This window comes from Thamnophis sirtalis, unplaced genomic scaffold (assembly GCF_051295495.1).
Source record: "Thamnophis sirtalis isolate CommonGarterSnake01/CBP01778 unplaced genomic scaffold, rThaSir2_p1.2 scaffold_2, whole genome shotgun sequence".
Classification (NCBI taxonomy): Eukaryota; Metazoa; Chordata; class Lepidosauria; order Squamata; family Natricidae; genus Thamnophis; species Thamnophis sirtalis.
Window position 1 is genome coordinate 88569336 of NW_028261382.1, and position 23253 is coordinate 88592588.

A 23253-nucleotide genomic window follows, 5' to 3' on the forward strand; every position below is an offset into this window, starting at 1 on the left:
CCATTCCAAAGCTTCATCTTTTTGTAATGTTTCAGAAAAGGGTGTGAACGCAGCTTGTCTCAGAATTAATTTCCTGTCATACCTGATCTGAATCTTTTGCTTGCTTTTATGGGGGCTTTAAGAATTGAGATATGCTCTTCACTCCTGCTAGATGCTTGGTATAGGCCCATTTCCCCACTTTATTTAAGAGTGTAACTTATAAAGCCCTTCATGGTATTGGATCTGGGTACTTGAGAGACCGCCTGCTGCCAATTACCTCCCACAGACCCATTAGATCTCACAGGGTTGGCCTCCTCCGGGTGCCATCTACCAGCCAATGCCACCTGGCTATTACCCGGGGGAGGGCCTTCTCTGTGGCAGCCCCGGCCCTCTGGAACGAACTCCCCGCAGGGATTCGGTCCCTCACCTCTCTCCAGGCCTTCCGAAAAGCCGTCAAAACTTGGCTTTGCCGGCAGGCCTGGGGGTGATGAGTTCCCTCCCCTCTCGACTTGTATGGTTGTGTGACTCTTGTTTATTTTAATTATCTGTATTTCGTTTTATGTTCCCCTTTTTCCCCTTTTGAATTGTTCGCCGCCCTGAGTCCTCCCGGAGAAGGGCGGCATACAAATAATAAAATTCTATTCTATTCTATTCTAGTGTTAAATAGCCCAAATGTCGGAAATTATGTTCTACAGGGAAATGGATTCTAATAAATCAGTCCATTCCTTTGCAAGGTACGAAAATCAAGATTGACACTCCTTTTTTGATGACGATTATGGTGACAATGATAGTGATGATGATGATAAGTCAAAAGTAGATATTTACTGAGTTCTCTAGATCAGGGGTCAACAATCTTTCGGACCTCAGGAACCACTAAATTCATAATTTTAAATCCTGCGGACCACTAATATGATCTGCCTAATGACCGGCTGGGTGGGCATGGCTAGGTGGTCATGCTACTGGGTGGACATGGCCAACTTGATATCACTTACATTGAGGGGCGCCTTGCTGGCCTCTACTCGCCCCTCCCCTCCCAGCCACTCATTGCTTCCCTGCCCAGGCTCCTTAGGGCCTCAACAGGAAGCAGTTGTTGGAGCTAAACAGCTATCAAGAGAAAGACTTGACAAAACGGCTCAGTTCTCACTGAGAAAGAGGCTCAGTAGAAGCACCTCACCGAGGACTACGAGCATAGGCTTTCCAAGCAGAGGGTTTGAGTTTTACCTTTAGCTTTGGATGACCTTGCTCTCTACATCCTTGTAATTCCAGCCAATTATTTGATGCTTCTTTCTTCATTGTCTATCTGGAAATCTTTATTTCCACCCACTTTTCAATAACCCACTGGGTTATAATTCAGTAGAAATGGCTCCCCATAACCTTGTTCCTAAACAGTTTCTCCCCTTATGGAAAGGCCAGCTTTTTTCTCCAGTAAAGGAAAGTTTCAAGGGAAAGCGAATCGTGAAGAATGGAAGCTGGACAGCAGGAAGAACTGTGCTTTCTTCCCCCTTGCCTATCACTTCAAAGAGATATGCTCTCCCCAAACAGAATAAACAGCAGACACAAATGGCTTGATTCAGGTTAGAAGGGCTGAATACATTTTAAAGGGCTTTAACATTTCCTTTCCATTGTGATCATCAAGGCTTCCACTTCTACAATTTGCTTGGGGGGTGAGGAAATGTCACACTGAAAGAAGCGGGAGGGGCATTATTTTTCCTTTAAAAGAAGAAGTTTTTTTCTTTAAAAGAAGTGGCAAGCTGGTTCTTTCCCTTCCTATCCTTTATCCTAAAGTCTGATCAGGAATTCATCACAAGAAGGTAAATCTGCCAAAAAATGGTCCACATCTTCTCTAATAGGATTTTATTCAGCTTGGTGGAAACGTCTCTGCTTGGTCACTCCCTTGGTTGAGATTTTCATTTTACGTCTTTGTGGATTTTGCAATGATTCTGAAACCCTGCAACAGAGGTGGGTTCCTACCAGTTCGCACCTATTCGGTAGAACCGGTTCGTCAAAACTACCGAACCGGTTAGAAGAGGTTCCACCAGTGGACCCGGAAAGCAGGCCACACCTACAGAAGAGGTTCCAAAAATGTTTGAAACCCACCACTGGTCCTTGGATATGATTATTCTACACTATCATGCTCATATTTATAAAACTCAGTGCCTCAGTGAAAGGTAAGGATGATTACTGCGTTTGTGGTGCAATCAGAACATTGCACGTGTTGAAGTTGTTTTAACGCAAACCAAAGATGCCTTTTAAAAAACAAGTTTACCTCATATTCTTATGCAGGCCAGTGCTGTGTGTGAGGTAGTTTAAGGTGGTTCTGACAAGTGTCGTTGGCATCTTTATATCCGGTCACATGGGCGGCAAGCCACTCCCATCCAGTCACATGGGTGGCAAGCCACTCCCACAAAGGAGGCCACACCCACAGAGTAGGTTCCAACAATTTTTGAAACCCACCACTGCCCTGCAAGGACAGCTAGCAGGATTTACAAAAATAGAGGTAGTCCTCAACTTACAACCACAACTGAGCCCCACATTTCTGTTGTTAAGTAAGGCAATTTGTTAAATGAAGTTTGCCCCATTTTACGACCTTTCTTGCCACCATTGTTAAGTGAATCACTGCAGTCGATAAGTTAGTCACCTGGTTGTTAAGTGAATTTGGCTTCCCCGTTGACTTTGCTTGTCAGAAGGTCACCAAAGGGGATCACATGACCCTGGGACATTGTGACCGTCATAAATATGAGTCAGTTGCCAAGCATCTGAATTTTGATCATGTGACCATGGGGATGCTACAACAGTCGTAAGTATGAAACATGTTTGTAAGTCACTTTTTTCAGTGCCATTGTAACTTTGAGTGGTTACTAAATGAAGTTGAGCTCTTGTAACTTGAAAACTACCTGCATTGAGAAACTATTGTTTAGGCTAATCATGTCAGTCTGCTGAACTTTTGCAATTTTAGCTTTTGCATGGAGAAGTGGAAATATGCTAAATTACAAGAAATGGAGCTCAGTGCAGATAGACAACTGATAATAATTAACCAAAGACATATGTTTCTGATTGGACCCGGTTCCGAAGAATTACAATTGTCAAATGATTGTAAGTCGAGGTCTACCTGTATGGTAGAGATTCCTTCAAAACTTTCAATCATATCTTATACCGCTTGTGTTATAGTAGTGAATTCATTGGTGAACCAGTGATTGTTGATAAGACTAAAATATAAGTAGCTTTTTTCCCCTTTTCCTTCTTAGTTGGCATTCTGAGCTTGTCAGTTTAAAATGTTAATAAGTTTCTTTTTTAAAATTAAAGATTTTTTATTATAAAAAATAAGTTGTAAAAGAAAAGAGATGGTACTTTTGGTTAAAGCTTCAGGAGCTGGCTTCCTCAAAACCCACCTGTTTCTGATTTGTGCAGGCTGGTTCAACAGTCATAAATATGAACCAGTTGCTAAGCATCTGAATTTTGATCACACGGTCATGGGGATGCTGCAATGGTCATAACTGTGAAAAACAGTCATAAGCCCCATTTTTCAAGGGAACTGTTGTAAGTTGAGGACTATCTGTATGGTAATAGCAATAGCAGTTAGACTTATATACCGCTTCATAGGGCTTTCAGCCCTCTCTAAGCGGTTTACAGAGTCAGCATATTGCCCCCAACAACAATGCGGGTCCTCATTTTACCCACCTCGGAAGGATGGAAGGCTGAGTCAAACCTGAGCCGGTGAGATTTGAACAGCCGAACTGCAGAACTGCAATCAGCTGAAGTAGCCTGCAGTGCTGCATTTAACCACTGCGCCACTCGACCCCTAGTCAGGGGTCCAGATCAGAGAACTGAGGACAAATATGAGTCCTTACCACAGAACATAGCAGTGATGCAACAATTAGAGTTATCAGATGTCCGGAAAAAGACGGGGATGTCCTCTTTTTTGTCCTTATATCCTCCATCTGGAAGGATTGCTCTAAAAATAAAATATTCTCTGGCTTTTTTGAATATCTTGCTGCTGTTGTGTTTTTTTTAACTGTTGGACTGTTTTTCACAACAGCAGACATTCAATTTTCATGTATTATGACCTTGTAAATTGTCTGCTCCTTTTTTCACCTCATCCTCTAACAGACTCAATTGTCTACATTTATGTTATTTAATTTATTTCCTGATTCCAGACATTGGCTTCAGTGCAAGTCTCTTCAAATCCATGATCAATGGAACTTGGAAGTCACTCAACTCATACATTCTATGGTGAAATTTGGAAAACGCATCAACATTGATTGTCTATTATTGCTACCATGTGTTCCTGTAAATGAAGATTTGTTGGAAAAATATTGCATTTGGGGAAAAAAGCCCCAATCTTTCTGATTATGAAACAAGTAATTTAATATACATGTGGCCCTAAGTACATTGGGGCCTTGATACTCAACTGCTTTCATCAAATTTAATACTCAACGCATGTTGACATGAAATTTTGCCCCGGTACTCATCGTTTGTTTGGTACACAATATACAAATTAGAACATGTCAGGGTCATGGCTCACCAAATTATTATTACTATTATTTTGTCTTTTAATCACCTGTAATCCCTTGCTTTGGGCTAGAGTTGGGGCAACTGAATGCAGCTGAACATTTACTGGCCAGATGCCCTTCCTGTTGCCAATGCAGAGTTTTGTCCAGCAGATTCATTCTCATTGTGCCCAGAGAGAGAAATATCTGCCTCTACCTAGGATTGAACTCATACCTAGGATTGAACTCATACCTCCTGATTGTGAGGATCCACCTCTAGGCCACTGCACCACTCATGACTCACCAAATTATTTCTTATGGGGAAAAAAAAGTCTTTGGTACTCATCGTTTTTGGTACTCATTACATTTCCCAGTACCAACTAACGATGAGTATCGAGGTACCACTGTACATTTTATTTGCAGTTTTCCACTGTAGGCTTTGCTGCAGATGCCAAGAAAATTATACAATTATTCGGCCCTCTTTTCCAATTGTCCATGTTCTCCTTTGCCTGTTGGTTTGGTTAATCCTCCCCAGAAATAGGAAATGATTTCTCTATATTCTTATAGTCTTTTTATTTGAGTTGGTTTTGGGATTCAAGCAGTGGAAGGTGGGTTGTGCTAACATCAGCCATTTAATTGGACTTTAATTAATTTTAATAGATTTTTTTTCACAGCACTTTTAAAAACCTGTTTTTCATACTTAGAATTAATACTGAACATTCTCCTATTACCCTCATTATCTCTCTTAAGCTCTTGATAATGAAGTAACATAATGGGAACAGAGTTTAAAAGTAGGAAATTTTGGTCAGTCTCTCTCCCCATATGTCTTTCCGTATTGGAAAATATATATATAGCAAATATAAAAAAATATATTATATACAGTGAATCTTTAAAAAAACAAACAAACCCTTGCCAAACAATAAAAGTCCAGACAACGTTTTCAAATCTATTTGCCTAGGTGTATTTAAAAAAGACCCAGAATCTAAAATCTAATATATACTGTATATATTATTTATAATATAAATTTCTTAAAAAGCACAACGATTACTATGCTAATTTTATGCCTTTTTCCCCCCAAGGAGAAATAAGAGCCAGTGGCAGTATTCATTTTGCTACTGTCCAAGTTCCAGTGAAGTTTGCTTTGGCAGGCTGGGATATTTTTTATCTAAACATAAATCCCTCAGGTTTTTTTTTTAATGGATCCTTAAGGAGAATCTGAAGTAATTACAAATAAACATACATACAGAACTACTGTATAGAATGTACTTGTAGCAAGCTTTGCATAAGGAGACCATTAAAGAATAATTATTCCACAACTATTCAGGTAGGTTGGCTATATGGACTGGAAACCCAAGTCACTTGGAAATCATAAACTTAGGAAAACAAATAAAACTAATCCTTGACTTAGAACCACAACTGAGCCCAAGATTTATGTTGTTAAATGAGACATTTGTTAAGTGAAGTTTGCCCCATTTTACTTGCCACCGTTGTTAAGTGAATCACTGCAGTTTTTCAGTTAGTAACATGGTTGGTAAGTGAATTTGGCTTCCCCATTGACTTTGCTTGTCGGAAGGTCGCCAAAAGGGATCACATGATCCCAGGAATCTGCAACCGTCATAAATATTAGTCAGTTGCCAAGCATCAGAATTTTGATCATGTGACCAAGGGGATGCTAAAATGGTCATAAGTGGAAAAAATGGTCATAAGTCTCTTTTTTTCAGTGCCACTGCAACTTTGAATGGTCACTAAATGAACTGTTCTTAATTGAGGATTACCTGTACTGAATATCAGCATTTGTTTTAGCATTTGGAATTCAATGGTGAAAAGAGTAAGGTTCTACATTTAGGCATGAGAAACGAAATGCCCAGGTACAGTATAGGTGGTACCTTGCTCAACAGGAGTAACTGTTAGAGGGATCTTGGAGTCCTAGTGGACAACCATTTAAATAGGAGCCAGCCGTGTGCAGCAGCTGCCAAAAAAGCCAACACAGTTCTAGGCTGCATAAACAGAGGGATAGAATCAATATCACGTGTTAATACCACTTTATAAAGCCTTGGTAAGGCCACACTTGGAATACTGCATCCAGTTTTGGTCACCACAATGTAAAAAGAATGTTGAGACTCTAGAAAGAGTGCAGAGAAGACCAACAAAGATGATTTGGGGACTGGAGGCTAAAACATATGAAGAACGACTGCAGGAACTAGGTATGTCTAGTTTAATGAAAAGAAGGACTAGGGGAGACATGATAGCAGTCTTCCGATATCTCAGGGATTGCCACAAAGAAGAGGGAGTCAAGTATTCTCCAAAGCACCTGAGGGCAGGACAAGAAGCAATGCGTGAAAACTAATCAAGGAGAGAAGCAACTTAGAACTAAGGGAGAAATTTCCTGACAGTTAGAACAATTAATCATTGGAACAACTTGCCTCCAGAAGTTGTGAATGCTTCAACCCTGGGTATTTTAAGAAGATGTTGGATATCCATTTGTCTAAAGTGGTGTAGGGTTTCCTGCCTAAGCATGGGGGTTGGACTAGAAGACCTTCAAGGTCCCTTCCAACTCTGTTATTCTAAATTTTCGCAACTTCACTCTGAGATTGAATAGCCTTTACCTTGTCTGGAATTGGGTATATGTAGGATAGAAAGAGGTCTGACACATTCTATTCTTTTTTTTAAAAATTATTTTTACATAAGGGAGACAACTTATAAATAGGAAAGGGCAAGCAGATTTTTGTACCAGGCTCAGAAAAATCTGCAGGCAGAATGTCACATTAATGGACCAGACGGGAATTAATTCAACACAGAATGAGGGTAGGGAGTAGTGGTTCTAATTAGCATTGGCTGGTGTCTGGAGTTTCAGGAAGCAAAGTTAAGCTCCTGACTTAATTGCTCTTTTGTATTCTCATGATATTGTAGAAAGTGAGAATATGTGCTTCCTGTGTCAGTGGAGACAACACATAAAAGGAGAGTAGGAAGAGTGAGCAAAGGCATCTAAAAGAAACATGAGAGATCAGAAAAGGGATTTGAGGACACCAAGGTGCAAATAGCACCATCTGTGTTGGGCTTTCCATAATCCAGGTTTTATCTGTCCTACTCCCACTTTCTTTTCTCTTGCAACTTGGTGCCCCAGAGGTGCTTCCCTAAATGATGACTTGTGATAGAAGAATGAAATGTCTTAGGATTTGGGCGTAATAAAGCAAGAATCTTCTTATAATAATGCAGGCAAATCATACCTGGCAGAGAGAAACAGGTAAGAACCCTTACATAAATCAAATGCTGGGCTCATTCAATGATAGCAGGACAGGCCATGAAGGATGGGGTTCAGTGGTGGGATTCAAATAATTCAACAACCAGTTCTCTGCCCTAATGACCATCTGGGTAGGTGGGGCTCGGTGGTCATGTGACTGTGTGGGCGTGGCCAACTCAAGGTCACTCAGGTCGATGGGCACTTCACCTTAGCTGTTACAATGTACTAAGGGTTAACCGGAGAGGCAGTTTCTGGAAGCAGGGCAATAAAGATTAGGCTAGAAACAACATTAGAATGTTTCCTTCCTGCCTTCCTTACAGGATTAGCCCTGTAAAGTGGGAAAAAACAAAAGGAGATTTCTTCCAACAACCGGTTCTCTGAACTACTTAGAAAGTTACCAACCGGTTCTCCCAAATAGGTGCAAACTGGCTGAATCCCACCACTGATGGGGTTGGTAAATGGGGATGAAGGAAGAGAGTAGAAGGCAGCCTAGCCCCAAAGATACTCCAACTAACCAAGGACATAGAACAGGGGTCCTCAAACTTTTTAAACAGGGGGCCAATTCAGACTGTTGGGGGGTCGGACTGGCTGGGTGGGGATGGCTAGGTGGTCATGTGACTGGGTGGGCATGGCTAGGTCATAGGACTAGGTGGGCATGGCCAATTTAACAGCCTATGGAACAATGCACACAAATTAAATTTTAATTTGTTTTGCTCCTGGGGGATGTTTTATTTGCTTTTGTTTGCATGTTGCTCTTTTGGTTGCCTTTTCTTTTTACTAGATAATTGTACATAAAAATGGATAAAGAATAAAGAGACCATGAATGTAAGATAGAAAGGTATAGAAAGGGAAAACACTAACTGCAAAGAAACCGATACGGAACTGCTGTTTGGTTTTGTTGATGTGTTTATGTGTTTAAAATAAAAACTTATATATAAAAAAAGAATATCAGGTTGCCTTTACACTAAGCCAGACCATTGATCATGCAACCTAATGCTGCCAATCTCAACTGGCAGCCATGTTCCAGTTCCTGAGCTTCATACAGGAGTTTACTGTAGCTGCTAACTATTGAACCTGGGAACGTTTGCATAAAAAAAACAGATATTTTGCCACTAAATTATAAATTGTACACAAAGAATTTGTGTATGCAGTAGTTTTCTTTGGATCACTTCCAAACAACATCAGATATGATGTTCACAAAAGCAGAAGCACTTTGTCCTGAGCAAACGAAAGCAGCAAGAAAACCAACAATCACTTCAGAGAAATGAGTATCTGCTATCCAAAAGATTGAGACATGCACTTGCTGTGCACAGATATGGTGTGAAAGTGGGGTTGTCCCAGTTTGGTGAGCAATTGCCACCTATAATGAATTCGACCCCTGTTGGCGGAAAAAAATATATCTCCCATCTGTTAAGATTTCCTAAATCCTGGATTAGTTCCACACATCCAATTAGAGAAGTGATTGGCTCTTTTCAACAAGAAATCAAAATCAAGTAATTTTCCTGACCAAGCAGGGACTTTACTTGGACAATCTCATCATGGGCAATCAAACTTTCCTTGATTCTGGTTGTGAGTTCCAAATCTCAAGCTCTGACAGTGGGAAATCCCAATGTCAAGGTTCCAACTAATGAACCCAAGCAAATCAGAACTCAGAGACTGGGATCCTCCTCAAAGATCTTCTTTATTGAGTACATCATATTGGCACAACTTCAAAGGAAAGCCAACTTTAAATCTTTCCACTGCTGTTTCAGTATAATTAAAATAGGAACTAACCCCGTCTCCAAGTGTCACAAATCACATTGGCCAATTGGGTTAATTGGCGGGCTCTCCGGGCATTCCTTCCCTGACCTTATTCGTTGCCAGTAGGGATGACCCTGATTCTCACAAGAAAGCTCTTTGTTGTGCCTATTAAGGCACCCCAACCGCCTTCCCTCCTCCTTCCCCCTCTGTGTGGCAATTGAGGAACAGAAAAATGGCAGTGGCCAAGTTTGGTTCAAAGCTGACACTCAGATCATTAAGATTTCCATTGAAGAGGAAAACCTTTTGTCAGACGCCTGAAGCCAACAAGTATGGACCACTAAGAACAGACCAGGTTCTCTCCAACTGGATGTTTTTCAAATATGGTGAATTAAACTCCAGACTATATTGGGTTACAGATTCTCCTCAGATACATTTTAGGATAGTCTTTGGTGTTCATAGCTGAGCCTATTTACTAAGCATTCTTCACCATCATGTCTGCTGCTAGATATCTAAGCTCTTCCCTTCTGCCTCCTCATTTTCAATCAGCCGCACCAACGATGAGCAATGACACTCATCAGGGAAGTGGCATCTTCTTGCCATCCAAATACAGACAGACAACAAAATCACATGAACCTGGATTTCCAGTCCTGCAATAATAAAAACTTCAAGGCAGCCCAAGGTAAAAGTGGCGCCAAGAGGCATGAAGTTGAGGCTGACATCTCTGAGATGGCGGCTTATGATATGCAGAGGTGAGAGCTATTACTTTCCATAGCCTTTGCTCCCTCAGGCCTCCTGCTTTTTGCCTGCCCGAGAGGCACCTCGGTGGTATTTTCAGGAGCAGAGTTTTTCTTTACAGTGGAAATAAAACTCTGAGAAACTAATATAATGCTGCACTCAGGCACCGAGCGCTCTTTTGGAAATTATAGCCCGGTGTCATGTTCACAAAACGGTCAGCTGGAGACCAAAGGAAGGTATGCAGTCTAGCTTATGGCTTCTCCAGCTGCAGTGGGGACAATTTGCCTTGAATAAAGTTTGTTTTGTCCAAAATCCTTAGTTTTACAGTTCTGTTTTTGCTTGTCTCCATGTTTGGGTCTCCCCTCCCTCTCATTTGGCACAATGGTTTGGCATCACCCTAGTCTTTGTGGAATGCAGGTGGGTGGGTGCCTTTTGATCATTTAGATTTGATACAATATAGGGCAGGGGTGTCAAACTCAAGGCCCTGGTGCCAGATCCGGCCCATGGGGTGCTTAGATCTGACCCACATGACCACCCTGGAAACAGCAAAGGACTGGTCCGCAGTGCCTCTGAATAGCAATAGCAATAGCAGTTAGACTTATATACCGCTTCATAGGGCTTTCAGCCCTCTCTAAGTGGTTTACAGAGTCAGCATTTTGCCCCCACAGTCTGGGTCCTAATTTCACCCACCTCGGAAGGATGGAAAGCTGAGTCAACCTTGAGCTGGTGAGATTAGAACCGCTGAACTGCAGATAACAGTCAGCTGAATTGGCTTGCAGTACTGCACCCTAACCACTGCGCCACCTCGGCTCCTGAAGAACAAAGGAGAAGGAAGGAAGAGGGAAGGAAAAAGAAGAAAAGGAAGGAAGAAAGGAAGGAAGGAAGGAAGGAAGACAATGGATCCCCCAGCCCCACCCGGGCCCCCACAGGTGCCCCCAACATGAGTGATGGCAAGCTGGCCACGCCCACCCCAGCCATGCCCACCCAGCCCCCCAAGGTCAAACAAACCCTGATGCAGCCCTCAATGAAATCGAGTTTGACCCCCCCTGATATAGGAGCATGTATAGATTTCATGCAACATAGTATATGAAGCAATAGTACATTTATCCACTCTGGTGTTCCTGCTGAGCACCTGCCCTGTATCACCTGAGCTTATTATGATTTAGAGAAAATAGCATTAGCCTGATCACTTATTCTACTTCTATTGTTCTACACAAAGATGATCCCGGAGGATTATAAAACAACATATAATTCTCCCTCTTTTCTAAAACTAAGTAGGTTTGGATTCAGTGCTGGGGTGGAATGACAGATGTGATGCCATGAGTTGTATGATAGAAAGAAAGGGCTGAAATCTCCAAGAAGAATGGATCTGAACCAACTTCTCCACTTACAACTATTCATGTAGTGACTGTTCAAAATTAAGACGGCACAGAAAAAAGCGACTTACCACTGGTCCTTACCGCTTATAACTGTTGCAGCATCCCCACAATCATATGATCAAATTGAGCACTTGGCAACTGCCAACTGGCATGCATTTACTGTGGTTGTGTCTTGAGGTCATGTGATTGCCATTTGTGACCTTTGGGTCTTCAACTGGCTTACAATGAGTCTTACAATTTGCTTAACGATCGTATGATTCCTTTAATAACTGCAGTGATTCATTTAAGAACTGTGACAAAAATAGGTAGTAAAATCAGGCACAAATCACTTAGCCATTGCCTAACTTGGCAACAAAAATTCTGGCCCCAATTGGGGTTGTTAGCTGACAACTACCTGTACTTCCTAAGAAGCTCCTTGTGGCAAAAACTCTGTAAACCCAAAGTATCTTTGCTTTTCCCATTCCAGATGTCTGTTAGGTCTCCTTACTTTGGAATAGGTGGCTCCATTGATGACTTCTCCCCTCCTCATCCAGATGATAGTTGCTGCTGGTTTGGCATTGTCTGCATGACAGGTCAGATTCAGTGGATCTCCAGCTCGCAGGCTGATGATTGGTCCTCCAATGATGATTGGATCGTCCGGAGGTACTGTGAAGGAAACAGAGAATGATGAGATTCGGGAGCATCAAAATCAATTATAACAGAATAACAAAGCTGAAAATGACCTTGGAGGTCTTCTAGTCGAACCCCCTGCTCAGGCAGCAGACCCTAAACCATTTCAGAGAAGGGCCAGTGTCCAGTCTCCAGTGATGGAACACCTACAACTATTCTCTAAAGCACCTGAGGGTAGAACAAGAAGCAATGGGTGGAAACTAATCAAGGAGAGAAGCAACTTAGAACTAAGGAGAAGTTTCCTGACAGTTAGAACAATTAATCAGTGGAACAACTTGCCTCCAGAAGTTGTAAATGCTCCAAACATAGGGTTTCCTGCCTAGGCAGAGGGTTGGACTAGACGACCTCCCAGGTCCCTTCCAACCAGTGGTGGGATTCAAATAATTTAACAACCGGTTCTCTGCCATAATGACCAGCTGGGTAGGCATAGCTTGGTGGTCATGTGACAATGTGGCCGTGGCCAACTCACGTCGATGGGCGCTTCGCCTTAGCTGTTACAATGTCATAAGGGTTAACCGGAGAGGCAGTTTCTGTAAGCAGGGCAATAAAGATTAGGCTAGAAACAACACCAGAATGTTTCCTTCCTCCCTTCCTTACAGGATTAGCCCTGTAAATTGGGGGAAAAAAAATAACATTTCTTCCAACAACCGGTTCTCCGAACTGCTTAGAAAGTTATGAACCGGTTCTCCTGAATAGGTGCGAACCGGCTGAATCCCATCACTGCTTCCAACTCTGTTTCTCTATTCTAACTTCTGAAGGCAATTCCACTGATTAACTGTTCTCACTGTCATCAAATTTCTCCTTAGTTCTAAGTTGGTCCTCTCCTTATTTAGTTTCCATTGTTTCTTAGCCTGCCTTCAGTTGCTTTGGAGAATAAGTTGACCCCTGTTTCTTTGTGGTGAAAATGATGCACCAAAACAGCAATCCGGCTAGGAAACACAAAAGTCCCCACAAACAATATGATCTAATTTTATACACCAATTCAAGAGACCATTTCAATTCAAATTTATGTACTAATTCAAGATACCATTTCAATTCAAATTTATACACCAATTCAAGAGATCATTAGGGCATTAGTTAGACAGATTGGGTGGGGGGGGGAAGGTGGATACAACTTGCAGAAATTCATGCCTTGGTTGGCATTGTAAATCAACCAAGTTGTTGTTTGTTCGAGATCTGTTTATAGCAGTAACTGTTCTTTTGTCAATAACAAGATGCTACCTAACCAAGCTGCATTGAATTATTGTTCAGAACAGCGTGCATTGTACAACGAGAATTAGCTATAACCAAATAACATGGCTTATACAAGAGGGTTGAATGCTGATTACTTAACCTTCTTTGATGGCACACTTGTTCATACAAAACAGGGTGTTTGGTTAATGATTGATTAAAGGGATGCTTTCTTTCCTTGCAGCTCAATGCCTGTTTACGTCCGTTGAGCTTATTTTAAAATCTATTCCTGCTTTGTAAATCAGAACCCCAGTGTAGCCTTTACTCCAGAGAAAACTGTTCTAGAATCTTACTCAGAGAATTAATTGAAATTTCAGGTGATTTTTGGATACTACATCATGGAGGTGGGATTATATACAAATTAGCTTGCTTCTTTGCTCCTCTTTCTAATGCTTCGTTGCACATGTAGGGTTTCCCTTTAGAGCGAACCAATAGGATCCATCTGAATTTTTGTTTCTGTGAAAGCAAAATAAAATGCAGCCATAACTATTTTATGGGGATGACATTAAGTATTACAATAAGGTAAGTGGAGAGACAGTATTCACAAGAAGGATTTATTTCTGCTTCTTATATGCTGTGCAAAAAATACTTTGCAGATTTGGATGGTAAGTCAGATGGTGGCTTTGCTTAGCTGTATCTGTGATCCTCCAATCAAACTGAACCACATTTGGCGGGATAGATGACCATTTTCTGGAGTTTGAGAATATAGGGTGCTTTTAGCAGAGTGGTGATAGGTAGACTGTCAGTGAGGAAATAATCAGAACTATTTGTTCAGTTCAAAGCACAGAAGTGTTTATTATTGCTACTTCTAATACAAGAATCTTGTCAACTAAATGGTCAAAGGTAAATTGATGCTATATAAGGGGCAATGAAATTCACTGGGGAGGGCTGAACTTAGGTCTTTTGTGACAATGGAAGGATTCCAAACTGATGACACATTTAACCCTGCCTTCCAACTCAGCTTCTTCTTCTCCTACATAGACAAGGCTATCCTTGTCTCTAAACAGGGCAGTTGATTCAGGGAGCAGAGTTTAAACCACTGTTTCTCAATATTAGCAACTTGAATAGATATGGACTTCAGCTCCCAGAATTTCTCAGACAGGGAATAAATGAATGAATGAATGAATGAGTCTGTGTGTGTTCGTGTGTGTGTGTGTATGCTTATATGTATGTAAACATGTATGTATCCTCTTATTCTAGCCTTAAACATAAACATATATACAGTGTGCATTTCTAATAAGAGCAAAATACACAACATTTCTATAATCATAACAAATCAAATTGTTGAATCCTGAACCTTGAATAATGAAATTTCAGTTTTAACTTTCTCAAGTAAGAAGATCAAAAGTGGTCTCCAAACAGAAACAAATCTAGATTGACTTTCGCCCTTTCCTCAGAGTAACTGCCAATTCCATTAATTTCCAAAAATATTCTTCAGTTGTGGAAAATTGTGAATCTTTCCCCCTCTACAAAACACTGGTCATTTCTCAGCTGCAATTCCTGTATTTTAAAAAAAAATACAAACGTGTATTTTTTTTTAAAAAAAAAGGGTGGAGGTCTTCAGAGGTACAGGCTTTTTTCAATGCAACAGGTTGGAATCAATTATATTTAAGAACAAAGAAATTTCAAAGATCCCCTGCTAGGTATGCTGAATCAAAAGCTTCTCTCTTTTTTTTTTCATGGTTGCCTGTGAGATTTTATTCAACACATCAAGTTCTTCTAAAGCCATTCTATTAATGCTTGTATGCTAGACCTTGGTGGCATCTCTAGGTGGCAGACACACCATTTAAGTTCTTATATATCTGTGTGTATATGTGTGTGTGTGTTTCCCCCAGTATTCCGCTTTCATTGTCTGAAATGGGTTTAGACACTGGATATGAAAGCAATAACATATTTCCTTCAGTTTATTTATTTACTGCATTGCTGATGGAGCTCTCCTGCTGGGAGATATGCACATCTTATGTTATGAAAACTGGAGGCAGCTGCCTTCATTCAGCCGACAATGCAAAGCAACAGATTTGGTCTAAACAAAAGATGGAGGGAATAGGATAAATTCAACCAATTTGATACATAAATCAGACCACTAACGGATGGCTGTCATATCAGAATTCTCACATAGCCCAGGCTTTTCCTGGCTGTTTCCACGGAGAGGAGAATACCCAGAGCACAAGAGACAGGGATGAGTTTTTATAGATTTGTTTTTTTAAAAAAATGTATTTCTGCTAACGATTAGTTCTGTAGCTTTCAAAAGGGATTAAGATAAATTCATTAGTGACTTAGTTTTGATGACTTCCAGCTACATTCTGAATCGAAGATTACAGCTTGGGGTAGGAAGAGCGATATTCTTTTATGATCTGCTTATCAGGTACGGATAGATTAGATATGTCACTGGGTGACACAGAATTGTTCTTTTTCTTCCTCTCCTTTTCCTGCTAATGCAGGGTCCGCTTTCTCCAGACTAACCAAGGGTGGATCCATTGGTTGTCACAGGAATTGACCAACTGGTTTGTCGCCTAAGCTTAATGACATGAGTTGAGACAGAGTAAGGGGTCCAATATCACCCCAGCCAGCTTTCCTGCTTAAGGCAGGGCAAGAATTTGCAATCTCCTTATGATTGGCCCAAAGTCACCCAGTTGGCTCTCATGTGTAATGAAGGACTAGAACTCATAGTCTCCTGGTAACTGGGCCTAAATCACCAAGCAGATAGCTTGGGACTAGAACTCACAATCTACTAGGTTTTTTTTTTTAGCCTGGTGGCTTAACTACTAGACAAAACTGGATCTCTTTGTGTGATACAGAATATTGGGGGGGAAATCCATATTTGGATAGATCCAGGCCAGGCTTTTTATGGTTTGGGTTCTGCTCTCCTCACATAATTGATAAGGAAGAGCCCCAAATCCCAACTCACACAGTCTTAGGGGTGTTTCTTGTAAATACATAAAGCATTACGAAGCCCCAAGAATTTCTTCAAATAGTCCGATGGTTCCCACCAATTTACCTCAGAATAAAGCGATTTCTAGAAACAAAAAGAAAGCTTGACCTCTTTGGCTGAAACCTGAGGGGTGCAGAAAACACGAAGGAAAGGAGCAGCATTGCCTGGTTAAAAAAGAAAAAACACCCACATCTATGCTAAGCATACAATTCAAGCCTCGTCTGGTTAGAGCTGAGAGAATTCTTGCCTTAAACCCCAAGGAATATTGCCAATCGGTGTTGACAATATTGATTTAGATGAACCAATGATCTAATTTAAAATAAACAATCCAGAGTGCTATTCCATCTTATCTTAGTCCCTATAAATCACTCTTCAAACAAAAGAGCTGAAGGGGAAAGAAAAAGTCTATTCCAAATCAAATTTAGCACAAAGAACCGTTAGTACGTTTTGTTCATTCAGTATGAAGAGGTGCTATGCTGACATCCAAAAGACAACTTAAGGGTCACAAGAATCAGAAGGAAGAAACAAAATCATAGTCAGATATTGTTATGAGCAACACAACATGAGCCAAAAGGTACTGGAAATACTGAAAGAATGCCAGGTGGAGGTTTACAATAGTGTAATGGGGCAGGCATTGGATGGAAACTAATCAAGGAGAGAACCAACCTAGAATTCTGGAGAAATTCCCTGACAGTGAGAACAATTAATCAGTGAAGTGACTTGAACTATTCTTAATTGAGGATTACCTGTACTGAATATCAGTATTTGTTTTAGCATTTGGAATTCAATGGTGAAAAGAGTAAAGTTTTACATTTAGGCATGAAAAACGAAATGCCCAGGTACAGTATAGGTGGTACCTGGCTCAATAAGAGTAACTGTGAGAGGGATCTTGGAGTCCTAGTGGACAACCATTTAAATATGAGCCAGCCATGTGCAGCAGCTGCCAAAAAAGCCAACGCAGTTCTAGGCTGCATAAACAGAGGGAGAGAATCAAGATCACGTAAGTGTTAATACCACTTTATATTGCCTTGGTAAGGCCACACTTGGAATACTGCATTCAGTTTTGGTCGCCACGATGTAGAAAAGATGTGGATACTCTAGAAAGAGTGCAAAGAAGAACAACAAAGATGATTTGGGGACTGGAGGCTAAAACATATGAAGAACGATTGCAGGAACTGGGTATGTCTACTTTAATGAAAAGAAGGACTAGGGGTGATATGATAGCAGTCTTCCAATATCTAAGGGGCTGCCACAAAGAAGAGGGAGTTAACCTAGTATCCAAAGCTCCTGAAGCCAGACAAGAAGCAATGGATGGAAATTAATCAAGGAGAGAACCAACCTAGAATTCTGGAGAAATTTCCTGACAGTGAGAACAATTAATCAGTGAAGTGACTTGCCTCCAAAAGAGTTCCAACCCTGGAGGTTTTTAAGAGGAGATTGGACAACCATTTGTCTGAAATGGTATAGGGTTTTGAGTAGGGGTTTGGAACAGAAGGCCTCCAGAGTTCCTTCCTGCTCTGTTATTCTGTTAACAAGGAGACCTTATTCTGAGGCCACCTTCTGATAGCTACTCCAGGATCCTTATTTTTGCAGGATCCTTATTTTTATTTACTATGAAGGATCCTTATTTTTATTTCTTATGAAATGTATATGCTCCACAGTAGACTTATCTACTCTTGATTTAATGAGGTTTCTGATATTAATTCAGAAATTCAGATTTGGAATCCCTTTTCTTACAACAGAGTGATAACGACAAGGAAAAGATTAAACTATTAATATTTTAAGTATTAAAACTACAATTAATGAAGATGACAAGGGAGGAGCAAGGTGGAGGTAGAGTCTTCTCTCAATCCATCAATCACCTCCAGTGTGACATGCCCTCGTTGATGATCTGGCCCTGGCCAATTGGTAGAGCCAGGGTTCAAGGTCCCTACAGAAGGCCAAGAGGCTGGGTGTCAGATTTCAGATTTAGTTTATTTGTATGCCGCCCTTCTCCGGGAGGGACTCAGGGCGGCGAACAACTCAAAAAGGGGAAAAGGGAACATAAAACATGATACACGTAATTAAAATAAACAAGAATCATACAGCCATACAAGTCGAGAGGGGAGGGGAACTCATCAACCCCAGGCCTGCCGGCACAGCCAGGTTTTGACGGCTTTCCGGAAGGCCTGGAGAGAGGTGAGGGTCCGAATCTCCGCGGGGAGTTCATTCCAAAGGGCCGGAGCTGCTACAGAGCGTGACCCGTCAAAACCGTGGTCCACTAAAGCGCGCCCGATCAAAGCGCGTACGTGACGTCATCAGCAGCGCAACAAATAAAATTAAAAATAAATTAAATTTAAATTAAAATAAAATTAAAGCAAGCCGATTCACGTAAAGGTAAGGGTTAGGTTTAGGGTTAGGTTAAGGGTTAGGGTTAGGTTTAGGGTTATGTTAAGCGTTAGGGTTAGGTTTAGGGTTAGGTTAAGGGTTAGCGTTAGGTTTAGCGTTAGGTTAAGGGTTAGGCTTAGGGTTAGGTTTAGGGTTAGGTTTGAGGGGGGGTTAGGTTTAGATTTACGCATTAATTTTAAGTTTACCGCTCACAGCGTGCTGTTTTCGTCGCGTTGTGATGACGTCACGTACGCGCTTTCGTCGAGCGCGCTTTAGTCTACCGCGGTTTTGTGGTGGAACCGCTACAGAGAAGGCCCTCCCCCGGGTAGTAGCCAGGTGGCATTGGCTGGTGGACGGAACCCGGAGGAGGCCAACCCTGTGTGATCTAACGGGTCTTTGGGAGGTGTCAATGTCACCTCAATGTTCCAGATGTTAATCTTGCAAAAAATTTTACCTCAGGCTTCCGCTGTGTTTCACCCCAGCTTCAGGGTTGCTTTCATCAAGGATTCCTCAGAGCTAAGCCTGACAGGCAGAGATGATAACTGATAGCAAAGGAATTCTTCAAATGGATAAACCAATTGTGATTCAGAAAGGAGTTCCTTTTCAAAGCCCCCTATTTCCCCCTCCCCCCGTTATTGGAGGAAAATTATTTTTTTTATCTGCCAAGTCCTTCTTGAAGCCTTCAACTCAAGAGAAAATTCTCAGGTATCTCCCTATTATCAAGGAAAGATTTGAGAGCATTTTAGACTTGAGTGATATCAGATAGCTTCACTTTGGGCTGAGAATTCCCCTTCATGCAAATTGACACCTTGCGAAAGACGAGCGAGCGAGCGTGTGTTTGCCTCTTCACAAGTGGATATGCCCATCATTGCAGGCCTGCACAATTTCTATAGCACCCCAGAGTCACTAAAATCTTTCAGTGTAACATAACTGCATATTTTAAAATTTATTATCCACATAGGCTCAAAGAAGGCAGCTATAGGGTAAAAATAATCTAAATTCATAAAATCAGTGATGGGTATATTCCCTGTTGTTTCTCTTAAACGTCACTTTTTTAAAAATGGGAAAACACACACACTCATGCAGCTCGATTCCTCCCCAACAAGTTTTCTCAAGAAAGACTAAAGAAAAAAAAGAACACTGATGTTGTACTATATCTTCAGTTGCTCCACCCCAGTTATTCCTCACCAGTGGTGGGATTCAGCCAGTTCACACCTATTCGGGAGAACCGGTTGTTAACTTTCTAAGCAGTTCGGAGAACCGGTTGATGGAAGAAATCTCCTTTTGTTTTTTTCCACTTTACAGGGCTGATCCCTGTAAAGGAAGGCAGGAAGGAAACATTCTGGTGTTGTTTCTAGCCTAATCTTTATTGCCCTGCTTACAGAAACTGCCTCTCCAGTTAACCCTTATTACATTGTAACAGTTGATGTGAAGTGCCCATTGACGTGAGTGACGTTGAGTTGGCCATACCCACCCAGTCACATGACCACCGAGCCATGCCTACCCAACTGGTCATTAGGGCAGAGAACCGGTTGTTAAATTATTTGAATCCCACCACTGCTCCTCACATATTCTAGTTTATGTCAGTGCTGAATGCCTATATATCATTTCATTTGGTATTAGCTCTCCATTTTATTTTTATTTACTTTTTGTTAAAAAAAAAAAAATCCAGTATCTTTTTCCAACATTAAACATATATTTTTTTTAAAAAAATCCACCCTGGCTGGATGTTGAAAAGAAAAAAAATATATATCCGGATTTTCCTCCTTATTCGGTCTGTAAATAACTATAAATGTTCTCAACTTGATTTAAAAATTGCCCACAAACAGATTGCATAAAAGCATCCTTAATGCAAAAAATCCAGAGTGATTCCTTCTCTTATCACCATGTCCTTATATACAGTATATGCTATAAAATAATACTGCATAAATGCTCGTTCTCCGATAAGCTGTCAGAGAACTTCTTCTCACTTTAGAGCAATTAAATTGTCTCACCAAATTTCTGTTCCACAAAAAGGAGGAATAATTTTGAGAAGCCATTTTGTACAGAACATTACTTTGGATGAGGATAATTGGGCAAGAGCACTTATACATGTATATTGCTCCATAGTGCTTTACAGCCCTATAGAGTCAACACATTGGCCCCAATAATCTGGGTCCTCATTTTACCAACCTCAGAAGGATGGAAGGCTGAGTCAACCTTGAGCTGGTCAGGATAGAACTCGTGACAGTGAGCAGTGAATTAGCCTGCAAAATTGCATTCTAACCACTGTGCCACCACAGCTCATTGGTCAGAATGTAGAAAATTCCCTCTGTGAATCTCAGAAGAATTGCTCATTCCTTAATAGGAAAAAAAAAAGTTTTCAGGAATGAGGACTTGGATGCATTAAATTATCCTTAAAAAAAAATGTTGACCCAACCGACAGACCTTCTTCAAGTCTTTAAATGTAACTACTTAGATGCTGCTAGCAATTTCAATGACAGCAAAAATCTTCTTCCCTGAAAACAACAATAATTACTGTATGAATAATAATCAATATTTAGTTTCCGCTTAAGAGGATTTCTAAAAAGCTTTGCACATGTTATTGCACAAATGTGGCAACAGGGTTAGACCCATTTTATGAGTCATAGGAGACGGTGACGGCAGCCGAGGCAAGAAAATAATTGCACAAAAGCACAGAGCAATTCTGGGGAAGAGGCATGCTCAGCGGAAACTTCTATTCCGCTTCTTGGATGATAAATTTGAATCCAGAGGCAAAAGATTAATAGCAATAGCATTTGGACTTATATACCACTTCATAGTGCTTTATAGCATTCTCTAAGGGGTTTACAGAGTCAGCCTCTTGCCCCCAACAATCTGGGTCCTTATTTTACCAATCTCGGAAGGATGGAAGGCTGAGTCAACCTTGAGCCGGTCAGGATCGAACTGCTGGCAGTCAGCAGAGTTAGCCTGCAATACGGCATTCCAACCTCTGCACTACTAGGGTTCCTAATTAAGCTTAACTCCTAAGCACTAACAAGTATAAAACCAGCCACTGACACTGCAGTTTACTGGTGGCAATTGCGGTGATAGGAGCTGAAATGATTTCGCAAAGGAGTGGAATTGAATTATATAAAAATGGAGGCCCAGTTATAGAAATCAGCTATGGTGGCTCAATGGATCATCCTGAAAAAAAGTAGTTAGTCCCTGTGCAAAATTAAAAGACACAAATTGGGTATTATAAATAGCAATACCTAAAAACTGGGGTGGGAATGTTTCCATTCCTCAAGATAGCCCCAAAAGTGCTTTTCCAAAAGGCAACTGGACTTCTTTTGTTTTTTTCTTTGAAAATGTTTTGCTTCTCATCCAAGAAACTTCTTCAGTTTTGAGAAGTGAAGAAATTCAAAGAAAAACAAAAAAGCCCGGTTACCTTTTGGAAAGCACCTTTGGGACAACCATGACCTGGATGATGGAGAATCCACACATAGAAATTCCTCAAGATACGCTCTCACTAAACTCGAAGGAGCTGATTTTGAAGAATTGTTTTCCCCAAAGGCCCATTTCATTGTGGATCACAAAGCTTGAATTCATTAGAAGATTTAAATAACTCATTGATTAAATAATGATTATGGTGGTTGTTTTTTTTCCCCTTTAACCATACTATCCATGTCCATTATTTTATCAATATAAGTTATATGTGTGTGTGCACGGATGGATGGATACATACATTATTATTATTATTATCATCCTTTCCTTAGAGGCACTGTAGTTTTGAATGACACGTAAACAGGATTAATATCAACTGAAATGTCTATGTATGATTAGCACTGGATCTTCAGTGTTGAACTAAATGTATTTGAGGGGTCTTTTTATGATTATGTACAGTAAAGGGGGGGCATACTCATCTTTTTCAACTTTACATAAGTTGGGAATGCAGCTTTCATAAATCGGAGTACTATTGCCAAAAGGGATTATGGGAACCAATGTTTTAGAGATCTGGGGGATATTAGGATGAAGGAAATACATGTCTATTGTCCTCTCAAAGCATGGCAGATAGTCCATCATCTTCTCTGCAGAATTTCACTGGCGTGTTTTCTTGGGTTATCATAGGCCAACCCGACTTTGAGCAATTCTAAAAAAGGTTACATATTTTTAATAAACTTGAACTGGTAGAACAAATTGGGTTGGTTTCACATAATCCATCCCCACAATGCATCTTGGAAACATAATCTGAAAAGACTTCAGATTAAATTGTCTTAATGTGAAAGAACGTGAATTACTGTGTAATGATGACTCTGCTCCATCCAAAGCATTCCTGCCTTTCCCCCTTACACATATGTCATCAAGATTAATGATACAGAATTTTTAAGTACCTTCCCAGCCAAACACCACTATAAGAATTCTGCAACTTCATAACATAAAAGAAAAAAAAAAGCTTTGTGCTTCAAGGAATGATTATACTCTTCATCCTACGTGCTAATCCAGCCTACCTTCTTGTTCAAGATTTCTTTTGAT

The 23253-nt window shown here is 40.7% G+C and overlaps 1 protein-coding gene across 2 annotated transcripts in view; it reads right to left on the reverse strand.

Annotated features, from left to right (window-relative positions):
* Positions 1 to 23253, reverse strand: part of KIRREL3 (kirre like nephrin family adhesion molecule 3) — a 781414-nt gene that overhangs the window by 171680 nt on the left and 586481 nt on the right. For both annotated transcript variants that reach the window (XM_087706343.1, XM_087706345.1), the window contains exon 5: positions 12049 to 12206. In XM_087706343.1, coding sequence (XP_087562469.1) covers positions 12049 to 12206 — 158 coding nt within the window. The remainder of the gene's footprint in view (positions 1 to 12048; positions 12207 to 23253) is intronic.